A 21,842-nucleotide genomic window follows, 5' to 3' on the forward strand; every position below is an offset into this window, starting at 1 on the left:
GCCTTACTCCATGAGTAGCCCCATTAACTTCAGTTACATCAGGGTGACTATTCATTCAATGTGAGTAAGGATAGAGGAATCTGTCCCTTTATATTTTATTTACAAGCAAGGGTGGGTTGGGATTTGCTCAGCAAAGGGGATGAAATGTGTGGGAGCCTGTATCTTATCAGTGTATGGATGGGGAAAAGTTTCTTAATATCATGGTATTTCCCTAGTAGTTCCTCATTCACTGCAGTAACTATGCTAGATCAGTGCCTCAGAATGCTACATCAAAAACTGCTGCATTAGATGCTTTTGAAAAGAAAAGAGTACATTAGTAATATTAAGCCATCAGGTTGGTGGGTTAATGTTTAAATCAGTAAGTCCGAGCCACTGGATGATGCTGTGTTGTGTCCAATTGAAGGGGATGCTTTGTTTGTCTGTTGTAGGCTATTATATACCAAATCATGTGCCTGATGCTGCAGTGCTATGTACTCCTGTTTACAGGAGGTGCTGTGTTTTCTGAGGTGGCATAAAAACAAGCTAGCAGAAAACCACTAGGATTTATTTCTGAATCTGATGGACTAAAGTATTAGTATATGGCATCGAAGGGGCAAAATTGATTGTTTAGATCCTGTAAAAGAGATTTGTAGCTTTGTGCCATCTGTAGAAAGATGTGTTGTTTTAAATCATCTGTAGAAAGCAGATATAATAAAAATATTCACTACACAGAAGGTGACGCATTTTAGAGGATTTACTGTAGATCAGAGCACTGTCAAGAGATTCAGTCTGACCCACAACATTCAGACCTGAACACTTCTTTCTCAGTTCATGTGCAACAGGCTTTTCTCTCACAGCACAGGAATAGCTTTCATTTATATTTAGTGGAATTGATTTCTGTTTTCCGATCAAATGCTTATAAGTGTGCATAAATATTCTGACAAATGATTGTTTTAAAAAACCTTGTTGGCAGTTTTTCTTAAATTAAACTTTAAATGGGAGTAAAGAACAAAACAGAAGAAAAGAGGCAAACTACAATTGTTAGTTTGAAGCTTGTGTGTGTTCTTGGTTTTGTGAATATGTACACTTTACTTTTGCCATTCAGATGGAAGAGTAGTCAGCATGACCGGCATAAGTGGGTGGAGGAGTGTGGCTTACTACATACTGACACAGGAAAAAATAGGTTTCCATCTTTAGCATCCTGCAAAGCAGTGGTTATATTAGGTCAGTAAGATCCGTCTAGCTAGCTTTATCATTGTGTGATCCTACTGGTAATATTTCGAGACACATGGCAATTGTCGGATGGTGGTTGGTTCTCCTGCTCTTCCTCCCTGCAGCCCAAATAAATGCAAAGAATAAAAGTGATCAGCACGTAACACATGGAGATCACTCTCTTACCAATATCTGAATTATATCTGCACATCATGATAAAAACAAACCCAATAATGAAACATCAAAAAAGATCCCACATAAATCATCAGAATGTCAATTATGATAGTCCAGATAATTATCACACTGCAATATAATACATGTACTCACAACCACGAGGAAGACAGAAATAACAAAACAACACTAGCGAAAATCAGAACATTTTATTTACATTCATTCTCAAAATCAAATGGGAAAGGAACTGATTAATGACTTATGCCAAATAATCAGCTTTAAGTGTTGCATTAACATCATTTTATATTCTGAGAAAACATGGAATAATAAAACCTTTAATCAGTCAACCCAGCCAGTCACGTCAATCATGGTTCAACCTACCATGTCATGGTGATAGGAGGATGCTTCTTACCTGTTACAAAGAGTAGGCGTTACCATAAGGGGGAATGAGGAAAGCAGCTTCCGCTCCTTTGGTAAAAGCAGAGGAAAAGCTTCGCCTTCTCTCCTTGGCTGGGATTCACATTAAGAGTACTTCTACACTGGAGTTGCAGGTGTAATTCCCAGCTTGGTCAGACAAACCTGTACTAACTCTGATCGAGGTAGCACACTAAAAATAGTGGTATAGCTGCAGTACCCTGAGTAGCAGGACAGGCTAGCCACACCATGTACATTCCTGTCTGAAACCCTAGGTACATACTCAGGATGGCTAGCTCATCCCACTGCCCATGCAGCCACTGCTATTTTTAGTGCACTAGCTCCATCAGAGCTAGTGCATGTATGTCTACCCAAGCTGAGAATTACCGCTCCAGGGTAGACATACCCAAAGAAGTGCTCCCTCTCCTCCTGAGGAGATGTAGTGAGATCTCTCCCTCCTGTGAGAATCTTTAACCACTGGCTGCAAGAACTATGAAGACACCTAACACCCCACTATGAATAAAAGAATCAGTGACCTTCCTGGTTTCTCTTGCTCTTCTGACTACTATAGTTTACCATATATGCTGCAAAGCAGTGAATCAGATTAGAAAGAGTATTTGCCTTGAAATGTTCACCTGTTAATTTGTGGTTACTGAAGCAGCTTTGAAGTTTTGATGGCTGAAGATCCCTGTGTTGTGGGAGGGGAGAGAAAAGTCTCCTGGTAGAAAAGTACCCATGCCGGCAATGATAATATTATCTGCTGCTTTTGAGCATAACAAGAAGATTTAATAGAGTGCACATCATTAAAAATGAAAGCCTGGACATGCAGGATTGTGAGTGCATCTTACTTTACAGGAAGGTATTTGGGCTTTGATTTTAAGATAATGAAATAGATTGATGGACTTTAAAAGATGGGCCAACCAAAACTCTTGCTTTTCTGAGCATTTAGAAGAGCTTGGAGTATGGGAGATATCGGTGTAAGAGCCAAACCCTACTTTGTGTTGCACAGGTGCACTTGGGGCAGAGAAGCTGCGGGGAGGACTTTTCCTCATTCAGGTTCATTTCTGGAGTTTGGGGAAGACGACCCGGCTTGAATGCCATCTTGGTGTTCCACAATCAAGGAATTGTGGTCTGCGGCTTTGGAGGTGTGGTCTAGTCACCAGCTCCCTGCTCAGAATCTGAAGTCTGTTGTACACTGCAGAAGAGTTGCATGATACTCCCTTTTTAGAGCATGCCCCCCTCTCCCGCTGACTCTCTGAGCTATCCTACCTCTCACAGGCAGGATGGCTTAGGAGCCTACCATTTGTTTGTCACCACGCCAATCCGCTATATCTTCTTTTGTTCATCCACCAACAGTAAGGGCAAGATTTTACTCTAAAATATTTAGGCAACAAGCATTACAAGGAGAACGAGAAAGAATGTGTCCTGCCAAGGTTTGCTTTTTTCCTGTATTTCCTAAACATAAGAATAAATTTACTTACAAAGGATGATGGTGCAAACTCCACACATTACAAGAAGATTGCAAAAGCAGGGAGCTTGCTTCTTAGCCTGCATCTGATGTTTCAGTGCTGCAGGACATCTTGAGAATTAGTTATGGTCACTGGCAAGTCTCCACAACATAACACGCTAGCCACAGCTATTACTTGTTGTGACATAATTCCCCAAGGGATAACCCGAATTTGTAGGGTTGAGATTACACTCTAGCAGTCAGCACCTAGGGCTTCTGTTATGGGATGGGAAATCTGCAGATGTGTTAATGTCCCTTGAAGGGGACCTGTAAATATTTCAAAACTGTGTCCTAAATGACCCATTATTGGGCTAAGAGATAAGGAAACCACATACAAGTTACTTCACGTGACTTTTTAGGTTTCCTAGCTGTGTTGGCTGACCCAGGCTCTGCAGTAAAACCCTAACATGCATAATTCTGTGGTGTTACAACTACCAAGTAAACCCGGCAGGAGCTAACAGCTAGCCCATAGCGTTCCAGGGGAGATCAAACAATAGTAACAACAATCCTCCACCTACCCCCCAGCACCTAGAAAAATCCCTTTGCAAACAGTGCCATATCCAGCACTAAAATGGCTTGGCTGACCCCCAGTGGGCTGGCTGCAGTGGTATCTGTGACTCCTCAGTCTGCTGCCTGCTGCAGCATAGAGTGGACCTGGAACCATTTGGACCCACGTTTGAGAGCTCTAACAAAATGAATAAGAAGCTTTTTCTTTGTTTGTTATTTACATTATGAGCTTGGAAATAGGCAGCATTTGCTACACCTTGCTCCAGTAAATGAAGTTAATACATTTTTGAGCTAAATTTTGGACAGCCTTTGCAGGCGTGCACCAGGATGAGGGAAGGGAAGAGAGCAAAATTGGCTACTTTTGAGGCTTTATGTCCAGCTGAGTGGCTACACTGCACCGGAGAATATGGTCAGTGATGCCTGTCTAAGATAAAATGCCATCCAGTGCTCCCCCAGGAACTGCGTAGCTCTGCACCACCCAAGACAGGATAGTGCCTAATATGCATAGCCAAGTCCTTTGTTTGCAGATCACCTTTAGCCATCACTATAGATACCAGGGGTGAGCAAGAAAGACAAAGAAGCTTGGAGAGAGATAGAAATAAAAACAGTCCACTGAGGAGCACAAGACCATTCTTGTAACTATTCATTTCAGATGTAAAGGTGGGTGGAATATCATTGCCATCACAATGATTATAGAGAGAGTGGTAGCTAATGTTAATCTATTCTTTGTAGATATTTCTATTGGGCCTATACTCTGTTATGTTGATGTAAAAAAATCAGAAGCTTTTGAGGCTGACATGCTTGTGCTAAAATGAAATTAATACATAGCACATTTGTATAATTCTTATTTATTTAGGGTGGGATTTTTAAAAGTGCTGCTCCCCCTATTTCCTCTCTAGGAGCTTACACGGCTTTTGTGGCAGTGGTATCTGAGCACTTCAGAATCATTCATGGATTTTATCCTCCTGACATGCCTCTGTTAGGTAGATTCTGATGAGGTCAGAATCCTCATTTTACAGACAGGAAATTGAAGCATTGGGTATCTGAAGGGACTTACTTGCCTAAGGTCACATAGGAAGTCTGTGTCAGAGTTGCATATTTATCCCACATCTCCTGAATCAAATTCCAGCACTCTACCAGATTGATCATCCTAACTCTCATAGTATGTCTACTTTGGAGCTGGAAGGTGTGATTTCCAGCTTAAAGAGACATAGCTGCATTATCTCTGATCAAGCTAGTATGCTAAAAATGGATGTGTAGCTATGGTCTCAGATGGGATCAAACTTGGGGTGGCTAACCCATTCCACCACTTGCACTGCCACAGCTATGTGTCTATATTTATCATACTAGTTTAATCAGAGAAACCACAGGTATGACTCTTTGAGCTGGGAATTACACCTTTCAGCTCCAGTGTAAACATATGCTCGCTTGGGTCACATTAAAGTCAGTGGAAATTTTATCATTAACTTCAGTAAGAGCAGAGTTAAGGAAATGCTGAAGGCTTTTGAAATTCCAGCCTTATTGTTTTGCTCTCTGTTTTTAGGTACACCCTCTTAGAAGTTTAACATTTCTACCCTTATTGTTTTAACTTTTTTCCATTTGGCAAATATTAATTTTTATCCTATGTTAAAGAGAGCTAAACCTAGCACCTGTATTTCTGATTGTTGGTCAACAACTTAAGCAGATTAAGCCATATTGTGCCAGTGGGATCCCTTTGTAGTCAGACCTCACTTCACTAGGCTTTCACAGCTGCAAATAGGATACAAAAAGACCCATTGTCTGTAAGAGTCCAATACATCTGTGTCTGTGCACCAGTATCATTAAATGCTGTCAGCACAGCGATAGGAATAATATGGTACTTGTCAGCTAACTGCTGCAGAGGCTACTTTTTACTACTGTTTGCCCACAGAGCCAAGGGAGAAGCAGCTGGATCCATAGTGGTTCACGCATTACTGACAAAGTGGTTAATGAAGTTACAGTTTCAGGGCCAAATTCTTCCCTTATACAAACCCACTAGAACACAGTGGGCCAGATCCTCTGGTCCAGCTAAGCACAAACTGAAGAAGAGGAGGGGGAAAGGTATTGTTAGGTAACTTTTACATTCCCATTGATCCTGGGACAGGCTGGAAGTAAAATCACTCATAGCTTGAAGGCTGCTCAAGGGACCAAGGCCTGGGGATGCCCCAGCTTCACATCTTTGTCCTGGTACTTTCCCCTTCCCCAGGAGCTGTGAGTAAGGGTGGAATAAGAGGTTCCCATTTTGGGATTACTCTGTACAGAGGGACTCCCCAGGGGACACATCCACTGGTGTTAGGGCTGCTCTGCACTGATGGAGCTTCACAAAGCAGCCAAAGCATAGCTGATGACTGGCCCATAGTGGTTACATGGGTATAATGATGAGCTCAGAATTTGGCCCTGTGTTATCTTTATTGTTGGTGAGATGCACAGGCCAGAAAAAGAGCCCAGTGTGACACTCAGATCCCAGGATGATTTTGCAGAGCTGGCATTTGGAAACCTTACCTTTTTATTGGTAAACTGAACAGATTTGATCTGGAAATTGTTAACATTGGGGACTCCTTGCTTTTACACTGACATTGTTTTCATTACCTTCCCTGAGCAGAACTGCATTTTATGGTTAGTGATACTTTGGGTGTGAAAACATTAACAGTATCACTTTTAAATGACTTTCTTTGTCTAGCACAAGCTTTACCTGGGAAATGAGAATACACTAACAGCTTCTCATTTTACTGGCAGCTGGAAGGGAAGAGTGAAAAAGTCCAGGGGGAAACTGGTCTGACCACTGATTCAAAGGGGGCTTTCAAGAGGGAGAGAGAGGAGCACAAGAAATTGCTGGCTGACAGTCACAGCTTGGTGATGGACCTACGATGGCAAGTCCAGCACAGTGAGAAGAATTGGAAGAGGGAAAAGGCAGAGCTCCTGGAAAGATTAGACAGAGAGCGGCGAGAGTGGGAGCGACAAAAGAAGGAATTGCTGAGGAGGATAGAACAGGTAAGAGGTCATTGGCTGATCAAGTGACTAACTGTATATGCTAATAGATACGTACCATCCAAATTCAGTTCACGGGTGAGAAACTTTATTAAGAAACTGCACAGAAATAAATTGGGATCTTTGCCACATCAGCATTTCTTATAATACGCAACGATAAAAACACAGGGGAGAAAAAGGGAAATGAGTATCTTACATGGATTACTATCATATGAGAAATCAGCTCTAGGTTAAAGGTCATTTCCTGCCTTGTTCCATTTACCAAACACATGTGCAGGCACATTGATTCTCTCCATCTGAAATCTTTTGAGCATCTTTTTTTTTTCTTACTGAAAATCTAAATTCCACGGGTGAGGTTAGTTGAGGTTTGGCAGACTGCTGCCTGCCCAGAAAATCTGACCATCCATAAATTTGCCACCAAAGATGCAGCTGCTATGACTGCTTAGTCTCTATTTGAATTATTTGCTTTAGTAAAGGAATGCACGTAATGATGCTAAAGAAGCCAGGCTGATAACAATTAAATAGCTACAGCAAGGCCAAATATTCAAATGCTGTGTCTGATACTGTTTATATGGATTTTGTGAACATCCTATTTCTGTTGCATATTTGGTAATTGCCCATCTAGCTACTGAGTTTTCATGCCCAAATGCTCAGGAGACTGATTTGAACATTTGATCACAAATAGACACAATGACATTATTTGTCTGGAAAAGACACTCAAACACACCCACACCTGCACGTTGAATGAGTTAAAACTCAGATTTTGGCTGACCATTGTTAAGATCAAAATTAAGCATCTGAAGAACAGAAAACAACTTAAATTCTGAGTCTGCATTTTACTGGTTACTTTCTGTTCCTGGAACATCAAAAGCTGCATTGCAGCAGACTTGTGTGCTTTTTAGGCAGCAGTTACTTTTGGGTGATGTACAAATTAGTTTTTCATGTTAAATTGATGAAAATCCAGTGTTCTTCATGGCCAGTTTATGAAAAGAATACGCTTTCTGTATTGAATGTTCTCACCGTAAATGTTTCAATGAGGAGCTAAAGGAGACCCACTAGGCAATACATAGTGTGGGTTAAAGATTACTCCCAATTTATTCCATGGTGTGTTAATGCAGAGAATTCAGAAAAAATCCTACATTACCGATATTCTTGAAACCATCACTACATGTGGGAGAAGACAGGGCTTCCAAAAGGGGCCATCTCGGCAAGAAGGAAGGAAGGAAGGAAGGAAGGCAGGCATAGAGAGCTGTGAAGACAGAAGAAAAAATTTGAAACTGATTCAACCTCTCTCTCTTCCTTTATAATAATATTCTGCATTTCTTTATCCTCCTGTATCTTAGAATCTGGGAAGGTGCTTTGCAAACATTAATTAATTAGGTCTCAAAATACTCCTGCAATTTAGGTAAATATTCTGATGTCTGTTTTCAGATGTGGCAACTAAGGCATAGGGCTTAGTAGTCCTGTGGCAGAATTGCTAATAGAAACCCCTTAATTCTCAGTTTTGTGAGGCGGTTTAACAGCTTAATCTTTCTATGGCTGGACTTGACTGATGCTCTCCTATGATGTCTAACATGGTGTTCTAATGTGAAAACCTCCGACTGCCTCCCAAGCATGACTTGGTTCCCAAACAAAACAGGAAGTTCATAGCTATAAGGAAGTTTCCCTGTGTGTTTAAAGGGACACAGGTGCAACATTTGTTTAGAGATGCTTCAGTGCCTGTTTGGATGGATGACCCTATTTCTCTAAACTGAAAACGGGATGTGCGGGGCTAGCCCATGCTGCCTAGGTCACGGCTCATCCTCTGCGCCCCTGCGAACATTCCTCCGTGCCCCCGGTTGAGCCAAGTAGCAGAAATGGGGGCAGGGTAGAAGAGGAATGGGTATGAGCTGGGATTTGGGCAGCAAAGCAGGGTGCGAGTGTGAATACCTTTGGGCTCAGAGCCAGGAGGTGAAGCTATTGGGCTATGATCCAGTTAGCAGTGTGATGCCCCTTTGTGGGCTGGGATAGCAGAGGCAGGAAGGCGGCTCTGGGTAACAGGAGGGACCAAGGAGATTCCAGAGAGCAGCCCTAGGGAGGCAGGGCCTCCACATGGGGAGAGAAAAGCGTACACTTTACCAGGGCCCGGAGGACCTGGGGGGCCCGGCCCAGGCTGCAATCCCTATAGGTATGTGTGTGGGAGGGGGCCTGTCTAACAAGTTTGTACTGGGCCTGAAAAAATTATGCTTGGGCCTTGTAGGGAGGTGGGGGAAGGCCGGCATGCAGGACCACCATTTCAGATTTTGGTATTGGGTGGGCAACTTCTGGCCAATGAGGGGAGGGGTCGCTCCCGGCCAGTTTGGTGGGAGAGAAGAGGAGTGGAGGCAGGTCGCTCCCCAATGGTATGGGGAGGAGGGAGAGGAGCGAGCAATGAGGGTCGCACCCAGCTGGTGATCTAAAACTCAGGGGAGGGGGCAGTTACCCGCCACCACCCTCCCTAAATGATGACCCTGCTGGGAGGTGGTAGAAGTGGGCAACTGGAAGCAGACTGAGGAGGGAAAGAAGCCAGTTGGGGCTGGAAGGGGGACTGGAGAAGGTTATGGGGACTGACCCCGAAGGACGGTGGGTGGGGAGGGCACGAGACCGGGGTAGCAGCTCTGGGGACCGTTTAGGGTTACTGTGTCACACTCGGTGCCCGAGCACAAGCGGATGCTGCGGGACCCGGTTGGGGACCCAGTCGGGCACTTACCAGCTGGGTTGCCCCATAAGGCTCAGGGCCCACGAGTTGCGGCTTCATGGTCCTGCCAGAAAAAATTTGAATTAGGGCCCTGACTGTGCTGCCCTCTGATGACATCCTATCACTCCCTGATTGGAGGGGCAGCGCATAATGGAGACACATCAGCCAGGCTCCTATCTCCCCCTCCATCCCACCTCAGAAAGGTCGCTGCTTGGCCCCCTGAATGTTCCTCCATGCCCCATAGGGGGGTGCACCCCCCTTTTTTGGCAAAATTGGGAATTTGTCTCGTTTGCTCAGGCCAAGTTGGCCAGTTTTGCCAAAAAAAAGTCGGGACATCAGGGACAGAGCTTAAAAAGGGGACTGTCCCTGCCAAAACAGGACGTGTGGTCACACTACATTTGGATGGTTAGGCTGCTGTCCCTGTGACATTGGGGTTATTTTGTTTTTGTTTTTTTAAAAGCAATATTGCCCTTATGTCTCTTCAACACCGTGGAGATTTTAGCATGATTAGAAACTGAAAATTAGGGGGGGGGAACTTTCTAATGTTTCCTAACCTTTAGTTTTCTTTAACCCAGATCAAACCTGTCTGTGTCATTTTAAGTAGGCTACTTACTAACTCTCAACAGACGCTGGAACTGGTTCTTTTTGTTGTTGCTCAGAAACAGAGTGAGATTCAGTTGTATATGTTGTACAATAAAGTGTTTGTCTGCAGTATCCATTTTCAGTCCCAAATCTCAAATCAAATTATGGAGGAACAGTAATATATTTTTCAATACTGTCTAGAAAGTGTCAGTTTTCCAACCCATGTTCTGGATTTGTATTCTTAAATCCTTTTAATTATTAATGCTTAAAACACTGGCATTTTCCAGACAGCCATAAATGCATAAGTGAATGCTTAAGTGAACCTTTATACAATATATAGCCAGCCTCCAAAGGATTAACTGAGTATGTGTGCATAATTGCTAGGTTTCCATTTTTAAAACGTGGCCTGGAATGGTAACCTGAATTCAGTTTCTCTTCAGATTTTCCCATATTGTGCACTACAGCAATGCTTTTAAATGCAGCTGTACAAAAAATGTAGGACCCGATCCAAAGCCTGCTGTAGTAAAAGGAAAGCCTTTATAGCATTTGCATTTACTCTAAAGTAACACCAGCATTTATTAAATTACTTGAGCAGTCACAAGAACTGTATGTTTTAGATCTGTGTGATTTGCTAAGAAAACAATATATAAATTGTTCCCAGATCTGCTTGGAAATAGAATTTATCTTTAACCCAAAAAAGGAGAATAGAAATCCCTTGCTTTTTCTCAAGTGTAATGGCATAAGACAGATCTTCTTAAAAAGTGTTGGCAAGTTTTCTGACATGATGCTCTGAGCATCCAAAAATAAAATCAACCAATTTCCAAAGGACTGAGCAGTTAAGAATACCATTTTGAAAATATGGCTATCTGCCCATATAAATTCACAAAGCCATCTATGTTTATGATCAAGCATTTTCCTGCATGACCGGAAACTACCAGAGATTTACAGACTTTTAGTTTAATATCCTTTCAGCTCTTAGTCATGCTCTGCTTTATATGGAAGCAATTAGCATATCTCTAGGCCCTTTCTCTACCGTGTTTTGCTCTGTGTATAGGGAAAATACAACAGAGTGTCTGTTTGAAAATAGAATCCAGGAGATAATAGAACCATGTTTGCCAAGTTTCATACTCATGCTTTCTGCTTATCTGCTTTCATAGTTCCTACATAATACATGAGAGGAGGAGAGAGAGAGATTATAAAATACTTTATTTTGGATAGTTTATGGGAATATTATTCATACATAAAACACATGGTGACCTAATTTTTTTTTTTTTTTTTTTACAGCTTTTAAATATTCTCTCTTCAACTTTGTCACTGTGTTATCCCTTGGAAAGTCATTCTGTATTTTAATATCATAATTAATTTTGCCCTGTTCATGCCACCAAGCACTTAAAAGCTTTACATTATTTTATGTTTAAAGTTGTTTTACTTGAGCATTTCATCCCTCTTCTCCCAATGTGCATGTGTGTATATATGTATACACACATGCATGTTCTTGCCAGCATTTCAAAAAAGCCACTAATGATTTTTTTGGTGCCAAAGGTTTTGCGTTCCCAACCTGAGCCACCTTAAAGTGGACTGATTTTTAGATGATGGGATCTTAGTGCTTTCTGAAAATCAGGCCCCTTTAAAGTATCTCAAGTTGGGCACCCAAAATAACTAGTCACTTTTGAAAATTTAGGGTAATATTTCTAATTTTCATAGAACCATAGAAATACAGGACTGGAAAGAAGTTCAAGAGGTCATCTAGTCCATCTCCCTATGCTGAGTCAGTATTAAGTATACCTGAACCATCCCTGACAGATGCTTGTCTAACCTGTTCTTTCAGGGATTCCACAAACTCCATTGAAAACTACTCAAGTGCTTAACTATCCTTACAGTTGGAAAGTTTTTGAAATATCTAACTTGAATCGCCCTTGCTGCAAACTAAGCTGATAGCTTCTCCTTATCTTCAGTGGACATGGAGAAGAATTGATCACGATTCTCTTTATGACAACCTTTTATATATTTGAAGACTTATGTCCTTCCTCAGTCTTCTCTTGTCTAGACTAACCATGCCCAGTGCTTTCAACCTTTCCTCAGAGGCCATGTTTTCCAAACCTCATATCATTTTTGTTGCTCTCCTCTGGACTCACTCCAATTTGCTCATATCTTCTTAAACTATGGTGCCCAAAACTGGACACAGTACTCCAGCTGAGGCTTCACCAGTGCTGAGTAGAGCCCAACTATTACTCTGTAGTTTACATATGACACTCCTGTTAATATAACCCAGAATGGCATTTGCCTTTTTTTTCAGCAGCACTACACTGTTGACTTATGTTCAATTTGTGCTCCACTATAGCCCCCAGATCCTTTTCTTCAGTACTGCTCCCTAGACAGTTATTCCCCATTTTATATTTCTGAATTTGATGCTTCCTTCTTAAGTATAATATTTTGCACTTGTCTTTATTGAACTTCATCTTATCATTTATCTTCATTTTAATTATTTAACATTTGGAGGCTAATTCAGTAAACCATATTGATTTGTTCTACAGTTCCAAAGACTGATAATATTAAAAAGGCATATGAAAGCATAGGGCTTGCAACTGGAGATGTGTACAAGAAAAAGGAAAAAATATATACTGACTATTTCTCCTTACAATTGAATCCCTAAATTAGTTAGTATAAATAAAGCTGTTTGAAATGTCCTGTAAAATTAGCCAAAACCTGAAGTTTTATTACATTTTTATTCAGTTCTTACTCAATAGTATTGGTCCATTACTACATGGAAATGGTAGAATTTTCAGTTGAAAATTCAAAAAAGGTAGACGAGTTCAATAAATATTTCTGTTCTGTATTGTGGAAAAAACAGATGTAATCATATCATATGCTGATGATAACACTTTCCATTCCACTAGTATCTAAGGAGAATGTTAAACAGCAGCTACTAAAGTCAGATATTTTTAAATCAACAGATCAGTTAACTTGTATCTAAGAGTTTTAAAAGAACTGGCTGTGGAGGTCACTGGACCAAGAAGGTTAATTTTCAATCAGTTGTGGAACACTAGGGAAGTTCCCGAAGACTTGGAAGAAAACTAATTTTTTGCCAGTATTTAAAAAGGATAAATGGGATAACCTAGCTAATTATAGGCCTGCCAGTCTGGCATCAATTCCTGGCAAGATAATAGAGTGGCTGTTATGGGACACAATTAATAAACAATTAAAGAGAATAATATAATTAATGTCAATCAGCCTGGATTACTGGAAAATAGATCCTGTCAAACTGGCTTGGTATATTTTTTTAATGAAATTACAAGTTTGGTTAATAAAGGAAATTCTCCTGATGTAATATACTTAAACTTCTGTATTTGATTTGATACCACACATTTTTATTTAAAAAAACTAGAATGCTATAAAATTAACATGGCACAATTGAATAGATTAAAAGCTAGCTAAATGATAGGTCTCAAAATGTAATTGTAAACAGGGAATCATCATCAAATAGGGAATCATCATTGAGCATCATTGAGATATGTTTCTAGTGGAGTCCCACAGGGATCAGTTGTTGGCTCTACGCCTTTTATCATTTTTATCAATAACCTGGAAGAAAACATAAAATCATCACTGATGAAGTTTGCAGATGACACAAAAATTGAGGGAATGGTAAATAATGAAGAAGACAGATCACTGATTCAAAGCAATCTGGATCACTTGGTAAGCTTGTCGCAAGCAAACAGTATGTGTTTTAATACGGTAAATGTAAACATATACATCTAAGAAAAAAAATATAGGCCATACATAGAGAATGGGGGAGTAGTGACTCTGAAAAGGATTTGGGGTCATGATGGATAATCATCTGACCACAAGATTCCAGTTTGACACTGTGGCCAAAAAGGCTAATGCAAGCCTTGGATGCATAAACAGGGGAATATTGAGTAGGAGTAAAGAAGTTTCACCTCAGTATTTGGCACTGGTGAGACCACTGCTAGAATACTGTGTCCAGTTCTGGTGCTCATAATTAAAGAAGGATGTTGATAAATTAGAGAGAGCTCAGAGAAGAGCCACAAGAATGATTAAAGGATTAGAAAACATGCCTCCTAGTGATAGACTCAAGGAGCTCAATCTGTTTAGTTTAACAAAGAGAAGATGGTGATTTGATTACAGTTAAGAAGTATATTTAATCATGGGCTTGTGATGGTCTTCATAGTGGGGAGTGCTGCCTAGTGGTCAGGGCTTAGGCCCTTCAAACTGCGGGGGGGGGGGGGGGGAAGGGGAAGAAATTGGTAGGGAAGACCAGGCCTTCCCACTCCCTCTGGCTCTGGCCAGGGCCCTCTGAAGGCTACCAGTGATCTGACAGCCAGGGGCACTTTAAGGCTGCCCTCCCTGGGCCACTTCCTACCATACCACCCCCAAGATTGTCCAAAGTTCGCCGTCTGTGGAAAGGAGATACGCAGGTGTCGGCTCATCGCTCGTCACCTCCTTGTGGCCGTGAGTGTCATGGTGGCTCCCTCTCAGGTTGGCAGCTCCCTCTTCCTGTGTCTTGTTCTCAGCCACATCAGTTCCAAGTCTCTCCCTTGCTGGGGTAGCCCATAAACAAAACAAGAGGAATTAATGCAAACAGAGTCCATAGAGGGGGGGGAGGATGCCTCCCTCTCAGGGTGCATCTTGATCAGGTCCTCCCTTCCATCATGGGGGGACATTTGGGCACTCATCGTAGAGAGAGATCCTGCCTTCCTTCAGCTCTTCTCTTAGGAGCTGCAGGTTGCAGGTTTGCTTTCTTCCCTGGTCTGCCCCCAAGTGAGCTGTTTTGCATTCCTTTACCTCCTTCTCCAACCTGTGCATCTCTTGCAGATGTGGCGGGGCAGGGCTGTCTGAGCCAAGAGTAGTTCCATAACCCCTTGTTGCCCAGTGAGGGGTTTGTAGCAGTGTCTTCAGTATAGCAGATATAACGCGATTCAATGGTTGGATGTTGAAGTTAGACTAGTTCAGACTGGAAATAAGGCATACATTTATAGGTGAGAGTAATTAATTATTGGAACAATTTATCAAGTGTAATGGTAGATTCTCCATCACTGACAATTTTTAAATCTAGATTGGATGTTTTTCTGAAAGGTATGCTCTAGGAATGGTATTGGGAAAGGGCTATAGCCTGTGCTATACAGGAGATTAGACTAGATGATCACAATGGTTCCTTCTGGTCTTGAAAACTATGAATAAGCACAACTCTCACTATTTTGCCTAAGTTTTGCCTAAGTAAAAATTAAGGACTTCAAAAATCTTTCTGGATCAGATCCTGACACTATAGGGACTGTATGGAATTTCTGTATTTGTCATCTTACATTCACTCACTGGGCTACAACATTTCTTTTTTATTCATATGTGCATTTAAAACTTATTCATCTTCAAAGTCCTTCATGGAATGTTATGTATTCCATTCCTACCTGATGAATTCCAACTGCAGCTTATAGCCTCTTGGGCTTTTTAAAGAGCCTTCTTACCCAAACTTTTTCAGGTAGTCTTAGCAGCAAATATGAGTTACTAGTGACATTTCTGCTGTCATTCATAGTTTGTTTTTGGAAATTCCATTTGTAGTCGTGTTTATAGTTACAAGCGCAATGAAAGTTGCCCACACTATTAACTTTTGAAAATGTCATTAGTTCATCTATATTGGTGGCTCCACCCATTTCCACATCCATTTTAGTCCAAACTAGTCATTTTAATGGGTCTCATGCAAATATACATCTTCTTTGAACATGCCTTGCATGCCTAGTTCCTTAACTAGCTTTTTGACAATCCTATAGTGTGCTTACCTTGTGGTTTTTAGCCATGCAGTAGTTCCACATAGTTTTGAAAATCTAGCTCTAATCCTTTGTTAAAAGGAATTTTCAATGTCTAGATCTAGGGTTTAGACTAGGTATTGCTAAAAAGGGGGCACCCTTATATTATTGATTCGTAAGACAATCATGATTATTTTGGTGGCACTCCAGAACACTCCTTGAGCTTTATAATTGCAATGCATTTCTTTGGGATATGTTAGTGAGAGAAATTTAAATACAGGGATAACTGTGTGAAATGAAAGGGCCTCGCTTATGCAGGAGATCAGATTAGATGTTAGATCCCTTCTGGCCTTACACTATATGAACTTATGGTGTTAACTCTAGATTTTGCCCTGTCTACACTTCGAACTTATGTCAGTATAACTGTGTTGCTCAGGGGTGTGGAAAATGCCAGATAGGGCTATGTCAACAGGAGGACTTCTCTCATCTGCCTACCTACCGCCTCTCAGGGAGGTGGAGTACATACGCCAATGGGAGAAGCTCACCGGTCGGGGTAGTTACCATCTTTACTAAGTGTTACAGTGGCGCAGCTTCAGCTGCAGCGCTATAAGTGTAAACAAGCCCTTTGATTTTCTTTTTTAAAAATTCAGATTGCAAATAGTTATTTTTTTAAAAAGCATTTAAAAACATGAAGGGCAATATTTTAAAATCTTGGGAACAGTTCCCCATTTGGAGCTGAAAACATACTAGTGCTAGTATGGTCAGAGCCAAGCAGCGATACACCAAGTTCTGAACTGAGGGTACATCTGCACTTCAAGCTGGAAGTATAATTTCCATCTTGGGCAGACATACCCACACTAGCTCTGATTGAGTTAACATGCTAGGGTAGCTGTGGCAACGTGGGCAGCAAGAAACGCTAGCCGCCTCAAATGTATACCTAATGTCTCAGGTGGGATCATAGTCAGGGCATCTAACCCCTTGTGCCACCACGGCTCTCCTGCTATTTTTAGCACACTAGCCCAATCAGAGCTAATGCTGGTATGTCTATTTGAGCTGGGAATTACATCTCCAGCTTGAAGTGTCAATGTACCCCAAGACTACTTTCCTCTGAATGCCATGTTTGGATTGCTTCCAAGGAAATTCCTGGGTTTCTTGGCAGTTTGTGACTGCTGAAAACCTTTATTCTGTCTCCTGTTCTGTTTTTTCTGTTCCAAATACTATTGTGGTAATGTAAAAAAAAAAAAATTCTTTTGGTTTGATCACTTAAATAATTTTTTAATGTTGGCAAATAACATAATTTTCATGATTAATCAGTTAAGATTAGTAAATTCTAAATGTGTGGTTTGGGGAGAATTAACTGCAAGCTGCAGTGCAGAATCAAATATTGTTGAAAATGTAGTGGGGGTTGGAGTTTGATGTGGATTTTTCTCCACTTTTTCTCTGGTCCCTTGCATTCAAGTGCCCACTCATAGTAACATGCTGCATCTTCCCTACAGCAGAATCCCTCATTCTCTGCATCATACACTCAGTGAATGGTACAACCTGTTCACTTCTCTTGAATGTTTTGGAAGTAGTCAAGTTAAAAGAAACTTTCCTGAGCTGCAAAGCCCACAACGAAGGACCAAAGTCTTAAAACAGTGTTTCCCAACCTGTGGCCCACAGGCCAAAAGTGGCACGCGGGGGCTTTCAAAGCGGCCCGCCACATCCCTCCCACAGGCTGCAGAAGGGAGCCGCTGCCTGAGCACCCAGGCAGACCGCGTTGCTGCAGGGCTAAAAGACCGGTGCAGGCTCCTTGCTGCAGCCGAGGATACGGGAGATCAGCGCTCCCCTCCCCCTGGCTGTAGCTGGGAGCACAGCAAAGCACTCCACTTGGGTCCCTAGGTGCTGGAACCAGAGGGAGGGGAGCACTGATCTCCCATCCCCCCTGGCTGCAGAAGGAAGGCCACTGTCTAGGGACCCAGGTGGAGCACACAGGACTACAGAACGCATGCGGTTTCCCTGCTGCAGCCAGGAGGATGGGATGGGACAGGAGGTAGGCAGCCTCCTTGCTGAACTCCTCCTGTCTGACTGCACTAGGGGGACATGGGGAGGGCTGCTGGAGGAGACTGGTGGCCCTTCAGGGTTGCAACAATGATATCTCTGGCCCTCGAGCCAAAAAGGTTGGGAACCACTGTCTTAAAAGGTCAAGTTCTACAGAAAAGACACAGGTGTTGAGCAAATAATCCATGCTGACTTCAATATTAATTTGCTCCTTTTTCAGCTTCAAAAAGAAGTGAGCTTACGAAGAGGTGACAATGTCCTTTGTGACCAGAAAGAGAGTAACCTTCATCCATTTTCAACCCAGGAGAACCTTCATGTGCCTCGTTCAATGGGAGCAAGATCCTACTCCGATTCAGATGCCACACGGTTTGACGATCGGTCACTGTCGAAGCTGAAGGAAAGTGATAGGTGCACTGCCACAGAAAACCTCTTTCTCGATTCACTGTCTCTTGATTCTCCTGATGACTCTGATGAGCCTCAGCCTCAGAGATTGGAAAGGGAGAAGTACTTGACTTGTTTAACTGAAGTATGTTTTTTCTCATCATGTTTTCAATTATACTATAATCAGTACAGCTGTCATGCTGTGTGAGGGGGGAAGCTTTATTACAGACACTGCTTGCAGTAATTTGGTAGTGAGTTTGATTTGATTTTTAACTTTGCCCCCTGTTGTGAGCTAACTGGGCTGGTGTTAGTCACTGGAGGTAATTGGAAGTTAGTCAGCTCGGTTTAAAGACACCGGAAGGCCCATAAGAATTTCCGGTCCTTGGGCCAGAGGAATGAGTTGGAGAGTTAGAAATGGATCATTGTTTTCTTTTGATTATGCAAGGGGTTACAAGGGTTTAAATCTCTTCCAGTTTTAAAAAGAGTAGGGGCTCTATTTTGACAGGTGCACAGGTCAAACAATTTCATTGTCAAAAACCATCTTAAAACAATAAGTGCTATAGAGAGATAATGCTGATTGTTTAGAAATGGCATGAAGGATTCCAAAGTAACTGTTGTTCTTTAAAAGTCACTGTCTCTGGAACTCCCTGGATGTTGTGCTGAGGTATCCGAGTCTCATAGCAAAGGGCAATGATGAGGGAAATTATCAGGACACAATAAGTGAAATCCTGGCTCCATTGAAAATAGTAGCAAAACTCCAGTTGACTTCAGTGGATTTCACCCAATGAGATTATTTTATAGCAGGCCAGGGTAACATATCCCTTCAGCCTCCATGGTTCCCATCAAAAACAATGGGTTCTAGGCTGACACAAACCTGCATGCAAAACTACATTTAATATTGGTGATAGCCAGGAAACGGTCAGGTGCCACCGCTGTACAGTTTAAATATCTGGTTTGAAATTAAAAATATATTCAAGCTTCAAAGCATTAAAATCTTACTTCTTTGTTTCTCGTTGCATGTTAATTGATGTTACAAAACAAATATGCAACAGATCTTTAAAAGAAGGGTGATTCAACAACAGCATCTTCTATACCGTTTGCAGTTTTCAAATTGCAGGTTTTATGACAAATAACTTTCTGCATGTCTGAAAATTCAGATGTGTGCACATAGGTCAGGCAGTTAGACATCTTAATACTGTTGTCAGCAAGTAAATGCTGTTTGTGTGTACAAATCATAGCTAACAGGTAAACAGACACTTTCACATCCAGAAATGCAGGCTCATATATAGAGGCTGCTCTTGCAATTCGTCCATTCTGGAAACATGTTTGTTAGGCAAGTCAGACCATGAGCCCCCTATCTTACCTCACAAAGCTATTTGGCTTCACCATGTCACTTCAGCTGGGTTTTTTAAGCTTGTGGAAAATTGTGCTAAGCCATTTGTTAAAAAGTTTAAAGGTATTCAAGATGTGAGCTCAAGCCAGCAATTAAATTGTTGCTTAATAGACCACTGGAGAATCAGGCTGGCTGGAACGAACAGGAAGAAGGATAAATGATTTAGGAAACACAAAATATTTTTCTGAAATTTTAAGTGTGTGTGCGCACAAGTGTACACGTATACACACAAACAATATTTAATTTTCCTCAATGCAAAAAAATGTAATTATATAGCTGTTGTTGTGGGGTTCCTTGTTTATTGGCTCTGAGTGGCTCATTTCATATGTGCTCAGATTACAAGTAAAAAGTTGGGTTTGGGGTTTTTTTTGTTTGTTTTTTTCCTATTTCCAGTTTTGTAACCTTAGCATTATGATCTGAGCGTCAAGCAGTTTTGGGTCCCTCACACACACATCCACACACCATTTTCACACATTGCAGCCATTAATAAAGGTTCTGCACGGGAAATTAGGCTGACTTTTGTGCAGCCTTCTTTTCTTCAAATTATGCTTTAGTGAAACCTGTACAAACTCATTTTCTTCAGCAGGTTTCCTCAGGGAGCTTAATAAACAGTTCTGTTGATCATGCACAAAAGAAATTGACTCAGTATGTCTGTCTCTCTCTCTCTTAGCTGTATTGGCTTTGCAATACTAATAGCAGTAAAACTCAGTAAAAACTTAGGGCCTAATTCTCCATTCCTTGACACCAGTGTAAGCGAATGAAGAATTAGGCACCTACTCCTCAGATACAACTCTGGACACACACATATTTGACTTGATGAGTCAAAAGAGCTGTTTTTGCCTAGTCATTTTTATGAATAGAATCGTACTTGGAAAAGTCCTTGTCAAAAGTCCATGGCGTCAAATTAAAGCCATTAATGGAAGTTTTTTGTTACTAGGCTTGTACACTTTTTACCTAACTTGTATTTTGTATAATACTAGAAATCTGAATAGTTAAAAAAAAATAGCTCTAGACCAACTGCGTCAGAAAAGTCTGAGTTTAAAAAAGCTGATTATGTGCATTGTCACTAGGGAATAATTGCTATAACAGCATCCTAATGCTGCGAGCTATCTGCAGGTATTTCCCATATGAAATGAGAAATAGTCTTCCCACATATTTAATATAAGTAGTTTAATGAGTTTCAACTGGTGCTATTTGTTAGTACCTAGAGAATTTATAATGAAATCTTATGTCAAAGGACTACATTTTTATCTCTCATGTCAGCATAGCTAGGTCTCAGATATAAAACAGATAAGATCCGAAGAGCAAATTCACTCATGCAGATGTGATCCAGAACTTTAATTTGTACTTGTGGAGAAAGGTCATTTAAAGCTCACTGTTCTTTGGGAACACTTGGACTATAACAATTCAAGAATGCTTTAGATTTGGGGTATAATCTCCATGATATGAGTGATCCTATTGATTCTACCGGGCATGACAGTATTCATACATGTGTGTTAAAGAGAGAATATCCACACATGCCCCTTACAAATACCTTATCAAGGATGAAGTCAGTCATTTTGAAAAAGGATTTTCAAGAATTTGTGGAACTACCCAGAGACAAATGACAAAATACCCCACAGGTGCAAAACACTGCTATTATGTGCCATGTAAAGGTTCAGAAATAACTCTTTTTGGTTTTTTTCAGGAAGAAGAAATGCACAAGGGAAATCTTCAAAGGTGAGTAAATCTGACAGGAAATGCACCAAACATCCAGAGAGATTTTGGGCTCTCTATGGCTTTGCCACAAGCCCTGAACAAAGATAGTACATAGCTTTGCTGCCCCGGAACCAGATTAGTGGATTTACCCAGAGATTAATTTGTCTTAATATGGTTCTTCTCTTCTTTGACTAAATAACTTGGGACAAATTAAGCCTTAGTGTAAGTTACCTCTGAAGTTAGCGTAGCTGCAGCTTACACCAATGTTGAATCTGGCCCTAGTCTTGATTAAAAATTCACAATAGAAACTTATTTAAAATCACTATGACATTGCTTTCTATATATCATCACTTTTTTTTTTTTAAATCCTGGGTGGCTCATATAGCTTGTCTGCTCCTTGGGCATGCACAGACAATTCTGGTGATTTACATTTTTACATAGTCCCTTTTATCTAGAAAGATTTCAGTGTTTTATGATATT

The 21,842-nt window shown here is 41.2% G+C and overlaps 1 protein-coding gene across 2 annotated transcripts in view; it reads left to right on the plus strand.

Moving 5' to 3' along the window:
- Positions 1 to 21,842, plus strand: part of MTCL1 (microtubule crosslinking factor 1) — a 166,531-nt gene that overhangs the window by 133,350 nt on the left and 11,339 nt on the right. The window contains exons 11-13 of one of the 2 annotated variants that reach the window (XM_067547669.1): positions 6,545 to 6,799; positions 18,111 to 18,416; positions 21,352 to 21,383. In XM_067547669.1, the coding sequence (XP_067403770.1) occupies positions 6,545 to 6,799; positions 18,111 to 18,416; positions 21,352 to 21,383 (593 nt within the window). The remainder of the gene's footprint in view (positions 1 to 6,544; positions 6,800 to 18,110; positions 18,417 to 21,351; positions 21,384 to 21,842) is intronic. The other variant, XM_067547674.1, reaches the window with a different exon arrangement.

Source organism: Emydura macquarii, unplaced genomic scaffold (genome assembly GCF_026122565.2).
Source record: "Emydura macquarii macquarii isolate MOO-44397 ecotype Brisbane River unplaced genomic scaffold, CSIRO-AGI_Emac_v2 contig_212, whole genome shotgun sequence".
Lineage (NCBI taxonomy): Eukaryota > Metazoa > Chordata > Testudines > Chelidae > Emydura > Emydura macquarii.